Below are 8,674 nucleotides of genomic sequence, written 5' to 3'. Positions count from 1 at the left end.
AGATGAGCATGAGCCAGACAACTGCAAGTCAGCCAATCAGAGAAGCTCTTACAGTGATGTAGTTATGAGTCCATGCTGCTGCTAAAAACAACATCAAGAGAAAGGCACAGACGCTTACGACAGTTTTAGTCATTGGTTGTGGTTTATGACATTATTTTGAAGTAGACTGACAGGACATGATGGCTGATAGAGAGAATGTTGAGCGCCCAAACACAGCTGGTATGTGATTGTACCTCTGATCCAAATGTCTGACTTATTCTAAACATTTATATAAGAATGAACATACGTTTTTCAGCTGTTTAATACGGCATTATGTTCAATGCAGATCTATTATGGACATAATTGTTGAAAAGCCTCTTTCACACACCCAAGTGAAAGATATGCACGTAGCTATATTACTGAAACTACGGTCAATGTACCCATTTGAAGCTGAACCTGTCTTACAATCGCAACGTCGGAGCTTTAGCGTTCTCGCGCAAAAGTTCGTTTCCTCTGGAAACTCAATAAGTTAGTATTTAAATATTTTAAATAACAGGCCTGTTTAGCCTATAACTTTCTTCTTGTGCATAAAGGCATTGTAGCAGCACATAACCATGGGAAAACGTTTCTGGTTATTGTATAATTCAAAAGTGCTGTTTACTTCATGTGCGATAATGCAAACATCGCGAGAGGCGTGGCTGATGTCGACCTCGTGACCAGTCGATGGTGCGTGTCCACTGACTCGGAGCAGAGCGGGCGTTTTCAATTTATTCTGGATGTTCAGCTACAATCTCGGGCGGAGATTGATTGAGGGGCAGTTTGACAGATAGTAATGCTAGACATTTTCAAATATCTGAATGAAAGCCATTTCTATGGAAGCCTGTTTCCACCACAGAATTTGAAAAAAGAAAGAAAATGTAATTGTGACTTATCTCACAATTCTGACTTTTTTTCTTGCAATTGAGTTACATCTAGCAATTCTGAACTTTTTTCTCAGAATTGCGTGATAAAAACTTGCAAATGCGAATTATAAACTGTGTGATATAGTCAGATTTATGGCAAGCCGTTTTAGCTTAAATTGTACCCAGCGTTACTCGTCGCAATTGCATTTTTACTAGTAAGAATTCAATTAGAGAGCTCTACTATTCAATTATTACTAGTAAAAATTACAATTAGAGAGCTCGCTAATTCAATTATTACTAGTAAGAATTACAATTACAAAGCTCTCTAATTCAATTCTTACTAGTAACAATTCCAATTAGAGAGCTCTACAAATGAATTTTTACTAGTCATATGTCTCCATTGACTTCCATTCATTTTTAATTACGGAGCTCTACAATTTAATTGTTACTAATAAGAATTCCAATTAGAGAGCTCTCTAATTCAGTTGTTACTAGTAAGAATGCAATTGCAGAGCTCTTTAATTCAATTACAGAGCTCTGCAATTATACATATCTTTAAATCGTTTTTTTTACTAGTAATAATTTAATTAGAGAGCTCTCTAATTGTAATTATTACTAGTAATAATTGAATTGTAGAGCTCTCTAATTGGAATTGTTACTAATAATAATTGAATTAGAGAGCTCTCTAATTGTAATTCTTACTAGTAACAATTCAATTGTAGAGCTCCGTAATTAAAAATGAATGGAAGTCAATGGAGACATATGACTAGTAAAAATTCATTTGTAGAGCTCTAATTGGAATTGTTACTAGTAAGAATTTAATTGTAGAGCTCTCAAATTTAATTCTTACTAGTAAAAATGCAATTACGACGAGTAATGCTGGGTACAATTTAAGCTAAAACGGCTTGCCATACAGATTTGCATGATATAAAGTCACAATTGCGTGTTATAATGTCAGAATTGCGTGATTTAAAGTCGCAGTTGCGTGTTACAGTATAAAGTCGCAATTGCGTGTAACAGTAGAAAGGAATTGTGAGATATAAAGTTGCATTTGTGTGTCATGAAGTCAGAATTGTGAGATAAAGTCGCAATTTATCTGTATTGTACTGAGAAACAATCTTATTACTCTGTATGAGTTAAATGTGAGACACTTACAGATACAAATGTGAGAATTTACTTTTAGTAATTTATGTCCATAGAGTGAGCTTTAAATATCTTCATAGTGTTTCTAAAAAGATTTTCAACAACTACACATACGCCTATCATACAGATCTATCTTCATTTATTGATCTTGTCTCTGTTAGGTCGTAACCTGAGGGAATGGCTCCAGGAGCAATTCGGCGACAGGCCTCTGGAACCGAGTGAGGACATGCGTCTACACAACGCTGCCCATTTGGGAGATCTAGACACTCTCAGGACCCTACTACAAGAAGACAGCTTCAAACGGTGAAATTTCCTTCTTCATTCATTCATTTAGTCATGACGAAACGGAAGTAGTATCAGATCTTTTCTTCTGTAAAAAGAAAACCTACACAATGGTTTGCTTTAGGGCCCACATACAGTGGTGACTTAACTCTCTACCGAAACTGTGTAGCATACAAAAATAAACTAATTTGAAGAAAAAAAAAATCAAACGTTAAAATGGATTCTGAATTTATTATATTTGAGAGATAATTAACGCATAAAAAAATATTTAGCGATATTTCTTATTGTCGCAGCAACTTTTATTTTTGTTTTTCGACATTGAGATACTTTGGCTATATTTAAATATATTTGGCAATTTTTCAAAAAAAAATTTCAAAAGTACATTTTTGGCATTTAACAAACAAAATAAAAAATAAGAGGCATTCTGTCACTCTAACATTGTCTCTGTTCTCTCGTTATCATTTTACATGTAAATATAGCTGAAATCACAACACAGCCATTTTCTTTAACGCACAGTATATGTATGGTGATTTTGCCAGATGATGTCGCAATTTTAAATCAGGATTTTAGCATTGCAGATAAGCAGAAAGTGATTGCATATAGTCTATTTCATACTCATTCCGTTGTCTGACAGCAGAAACAAAAAATATGTACATAAGAACAGCTTTATTGGGCTTTATTTGGTTATATTAATAAAATGTATGTGAGCATAGAGAGTAAGAGAGAAGGGAACTAATGTAAAATTCTGACAGTAGGCAGAATGCAAATACTAAGTGATGACGTATTAGATCAATGTAATGAATATGCTAATTAGCACATGTCGTCATCTAGCGACATTTAACGACTTTTCTAGCAGGCGTTAACTGCTTTCCATTAAGAGTAGTTGGCAGCACTGCTCACAAACCATCGCTTTGGATTAAAGCTTCTGCCAAATGCATACATGTAAATGTTCTTGTCCAATTCAAATGGTGATCTGGGTTGCTTAATTATGTTAACACAGAATATTAGATTGTGTTAGCTGAAATTTGTAACACTGAATTCTTTTTTAGGCGAATCAACGAGAAGTTGATTTGGTCATGTGGTTTGTTGCCCTGCACGCCCCTGCGTATTGCTGCCATGATGGGTCACAGCACATGCGTGGAGTTCCTGATCTCTCAGGGAGCTGGAGTGGACCTGGTGGATGTGAAGGGTCAGACTGCTTTGTTCATGGCTGTGTATAATGGACACCTGGACTGTGTGAAGATCCTTCTGAAAGCTGGTGCTGATCCGAACGGCAGCCGGCATCACCGAAGCACACCTATATACAACGCTGCACAATTGGGGCGAGTGGACATCCTAAGAGAGCTGATCAGGTAGGATCGTTTAACAAATGATATATCTTGCAAACTCCTATCCTGCCATTACTGAGTGACTAAGTTGAGTGTGCAGTCGTGGCCTAATGGCTAGAGAGTCAGACTGGTAACCCAAAGGTTGCGGGTTCGATTCTCAAAACTGGCAGGAAATGACTAAGGTGCCCATTAAAATATATTTGGGTTATATTTGAATGTATTTGGCAATTTTTGGGGCATTTAACAAACAAACAAAACAATCATCTCACCCCTGACGTTCTCTCGTTATCATTTTACTTGTAAATATGGCTGAAATCACAGCACAGATTGTCTTTAACTTGCAGTCTGTGTATTAGGGTGGTCCTTATCAAATCCAATTTTTTTTTTGTGCAAAATGTTAGTGTCTTAACCTTTTAAACTGTTCCTTTTAACTTCAAAATTAGAAATATGCAAAAAAGTTGACAAAAAAAATATATTTAGAGGTAGCTCAATCATGTGGAAGATTGCCTATGTTAAGCTGTGCGGCGGTATTGTGATATGCAAGTAATATTAAAAGTTGCTGCAAATGAACTACATTTTATTGAAATCAGAGCAACACTGACATGACAACAATGACAACAATCTCAAAGCACAAAGTTTTCAACAATCCCTCATTTCTGATGCTCAGCAGCCAGTGTTGACTTTTTGCAGTCTGGATAGATCCGTCGGTGATCTTCCACCACATGAAGGAGAAACTGCAATTGTTCTTCAGAGTGTGTGAGATAGCCATTGTATTCTTGAATCAGAGCCACTCCTCTCTCGGCGTGATCATTGACTACTTTCATTGCATGGTTGCCTGTGCCTCCTGATAATCTGCTTGATTCGGCCAAAGTTCCGGGTCAATTTCAAGGAACGTAATGTAATTTTTTAAACCAAAAAATGTGTTCTAAACCCAAACAATAACCAAGGTGATCATCAATAGAAATATGTATTGATTCCACCAGGAAAGGTAAATCTGCTAAACCGGGTCATCATGGATGGATTAATTTGGATTTAGTTTCTACAATAAGTAAACTGAGATATGTATCTAAAATACATATTTAGGAATATATGGTGCATTAGATGCTTTTATGGAGATTTTTTTGGAATTTTACTAGCCAGGTACAATACCAAATCAAATGATCTGTTTTTATGAAAATCATCAAAATCTCAGAAAGTTTAAAGCTATTGAGCTACCAGTAATTATTATGTTACTGCCATAAAAATTGGCATGCTGTATTTTCTTATATAAAGGAACAATTTGAAGGGTTAAGAGCATGACAATTGGATACTTTAAAAATAAGGACCACCCTACTGTGTATGGTGATTTTGTCAGATGAGGTTGCAATTATAATCAAAATGTTAACAGAACAAATATGTAAATGAGAACAGCTTTATTGAGAGTTTAGTTCTTACTGAATGTAGTTCATTAGTCTGTATGTGGCCTGTAATACACACAGGTTCAATGCTGATGTTGATATTGACCACCGGCTGAAACAGAGGGCTATGTACGGCACCCACACTTTGGCAACTCTGGCAGTCTGTCCACTGTTCATCAGCGCTGTTTACCACCACTTCCCCTGCTTCCAGATGCTTCTGAATGCCGGGGCCAATCCAAACTACAACTACAATGGCCCCGTGAACAGGGAAGCGCTGGTCAGGGGCCGGACCTCCTGTATGCTGGATGCAGTTCTGAAACTCGGATGCGAACCAGCCTTTGTTCGCTTGCTGTTGGACCATGGCGCTAACCCGTATCTGGTCCCCTGGTACAAGCTCGATCCTGACAGCAAGGTTCGCTTAAAGGTCAACGCTGAAGCCCTTCGAATCTTCCAGGAGGCCAAAAGTAAGTTGTGTTTTAGATGATGTCATGTTATTGATGGGTCACACTAGGGATGGCGAAAACAAAAAATTTTCTTGACCGACCACCGAGCCTCATTAGCCGGTTGAAACCGGTTAACCGAGTAGTTTAAAATATGCTACACTATTTGAAATAACAGCCATTTCGAGCTGCGCCTGCAATTTCGCAACTCTATCGCGTCGCATCTCTCTGCTGCTCTACCTCCCGCTCACACACACACTCACACTCACGTCACTTTTTTTAAATCCCCTACAGCGCGAAACATGAGTCCCGCAAACGCGGCGCCGAGGAGCTTGTATGTAATCGGAGGACAAATGGCTCCTTAGTTTCGAAATGGTTTGGGTACAAGGTGATCGCGTTGAAAATAAAGATGTTTGTCTAGCGTTAGAAGCTCATTTGAAACATTGCCGCAGCTCATTTAAGAAAATGACAGCTCCGAAGAGACGCCGCTTTAACCTCGAGTGTTTTAGCCTGTAGCCTTTACTTTTCGCAAACCTTGTGAGCGCGCAAACCCAAACGCTGTGACCTCGGGCCAAATGTTTTTATTGGTTTATTAAGTACAAACAGGCGAGTTATGAAAAATTGAGTGTGAGGGATTTGTTCACTTCACACAAAAAGATCTTGGAATGAGATGGCTAACTGTAGTAGCGTTTAGTCCACTGTCTATAATAGCCTAATTTAGAGATCACTTTTTTGTTTTTTAACCGACAACTTTGATCGATTAACGTTGATACGGTCAACCATCGGTCAAACGGTCATCGGTTAACATCCCTAGGTCACACTAAAAACACTAAAAAGCAAAGCCTCGGAAGGCAGTTTTTGTAATCAACAAAATTTCTTTTAATTGGTTACTTTTCTTTTTATAATATGCAAAAATGTAAAGGCACATAATACTTCATCACTAAAGTATAAAGTACAATAATCCTACTTTGAATCAGAGGTGTAGTCAGCTCTGGACTTCTAGGCGTCAGTACTGGTGTATCAGTATCCCAAGAGGCGATCAACTCTTCAGTCTTTTATACTCCTGTTGTTTGCCACTGAAGTTAGGTGCTAATCTTCTTGAATGACGTAAGTTGTAAGTTTCCCAAAGTTTCCAAGAACCTTCTCAAGGCCTTGCAGGTGCAAACCGTCCACATGTTCACGTCCTTGAACTCCAGTAAACTCAACCAAGATGGCTGATTTCCTTTTAAGGTTCTAGGAGAAGAACCACAGTAGAACCACAATCTTTTGTGTCCTTGAGCACACATATAAACACACACACTTCTGCTCCTCCCTCTCATGGGTAGGCACACACACATTCATAACTATTTTCAATACATTGGATAAATATGTGTAACAAAAAGGCATCTACAATAAACAAATAGGCAGGGTAATTATATTTCCTTGATATTATGCAATAAGTTTTATAGTTAAACTGCATTGAGCATTGCTATTACCTGTGCTCACTATTGCTTTCTAACACAGGAAACCCGAGGAGATTGATGGACCTGTGCCGCATTAGAATCCGGAAGATCATGGGCAAGGAGCATCTGCAATGCATCTCTTTGCTTCAGCTGCCAGAAATCATCAAAAGGTTTATGTTCCACAAGGATTGATGTGACTCTGCTTCTCCATGTAGATGGTCGATTCATTTGAGGGTGTAAGTGGCCGCTCGCTCCTCAACATTACTTACACTGGAAACCAATGTCTTCCAAGGTAATGGCTTTTTTCTGTGTTGGTTCTGGGGGAAAATCTGTGGAATAAAGCTGAGAATACTACATATCTTATTGTGAGAGTAATGCATAAACATATTAGCGAAAATATTTAATAAACACGCTGTTGCTGCCATTTCAGAGAGTTTTAGATACTCAGCTTGCCAAAGAAAAATCACTGTAGTACCAGTAGTAAAATCACTGTAAAATTAAAGGTATGACTCTGGTGCTTTTTGATGTTTTTATAACATCAACATGGGAATATAATGCTGAAAATGTTTTCTTACATAGTTCCTGTATTTTTGCATTTACAGTAGTGTGAAGTACTGAAGTGTACATCTGTACTTTATTGAAGTAGCTTCTTCTTTCCTTGAATATTTTGATTTGTTGCAACTTTTGTTTACCTCACTTTTTTTTTTGCAATCCAGATAAATATTTTTACCCTGATACATTCTGATTGTCTTGTTATTCATTACCCTGATTAAAATGTAGGAAGCGCATTGAAATGTCTTAACATCCTGCCCAATAAGCGTTTTTTGCAGTTATTTCCAGAATATACAGCCGTGTCAACAATAGCAGTTGAATACTTACCAAGGCTGCATTTATTTGATCAAAACAGTAATATTAGGATATATTATTATAATTTAAAATAAATGATTCATATTTTGGTATATTTTAGAATTTAATGTATTCATATGAATTTTCATCTGTCATTACTCCTGTCTTCAGTGTAACATGAGCCTTCAGAAATAATTTCTGCTGAAAAAATTTCACGACTTTTTATGGTTGCTGTAGTAATGCACACGATGAAAAGAGTAGAAACCAAATATGGTATTTATTAAATCCACAATGGAAAACTTAGGAAGATCATAGGAGTATATATAATGGAGATCATAGGAGTAAACACAACCACTTTTAATACCTGGTACTTATTGTACAATTTTGGGCTGTCCCAGACGAAAGATGACCAATCGAGGTGATTTCTGTGGTTGTGGCTCCTAAACAGTGGTCCTAGGTCATACAGTGAGAGAGGATCAAAGATGGCCGTTGTCACGGTCTTGCGACCAAAGATAACCTGTGATCATTTTCTAACTGTGACAGTGAAATTTAGCATAATCATCTCATAGTCTGTTTGCTTCTACAACCTACGTCTACTGACTAGCCAATAAAAGTGCAACATGAAATGGTGTATTGATCAAGGCGACATGGTGCTAAAATTACTACTTACCTCAAGCTCCATTTGCTCTTTTTTTCTACTTTTTTTTTTTTTTTTTTTTTTCAGCATCCATAAAAATCACATTTGTCAAAGTGCGATTCATCTTGCTCTATTTGTTTACCACTAGCGCATGCTGATGACGTCTTATTCTTCTATACTAACTTGTGTAGTAGACTATGATCCAATAGATGTCATCATCGTACAGTCTACATACATGTCATACTCAAATTGATTATATCCATGTCAAATACCACGAT

The 8,674-nt window shown here is 37.3% G+C and overlaps 1 protein-coding gene across 2 annotated transcripts; it reads left to right on the top strand.

Annotated features, from left to right (window-relative positions):
• On the top strand, positions 1 to 7,648 carry asb1 (ankyrin repeat and SOCS box containing 1). Of its 2 annotated transcripts, none has more exons than XM_079880664.1 (5): positions 1 to 219; positions 2,186 to 2,327; positions 3,356 to 3,658; positions 5,113 to 5,495; positions 6,975 to 7,648. In XM_079880664.1, exons 1-5 carry the CDS (start codon positions 177 to 179, stop codon positions 7,103 to 7,105), a joined length of 1,002 nt encoding a protein of 333 aa, XP_079736790.1. In that variant the 5' UTR covers positions 1 to 176; the 3' UTR covers positions 7,106 to 7,648. The 2 variants fall into 2 exon arrangements, with proteins under 2 accessions (XP_079736790.1, XP_079736791.1); XM_079880665.1 differs by lacking the exon at positions 1 to 219 and adding an exon at positions 724 to 793.
• Positions 7,649 to 8,674: the final 1,026 nt, after the last annotated feature.

Source organism: Squalius cephalus, assembly GCF_949319135.1.
Source record: "Squalius cephalus genome assembly, chromosome: 9".
NCBI lineage: Eukaryota > Metazoa > Chordata > Actinopteri > Cypriniformes > Leuciscidae > Squalius > Squalius cephalus.
This window is presented reverse-complemented; position numbering and strand designations above follow the sequence as displayed.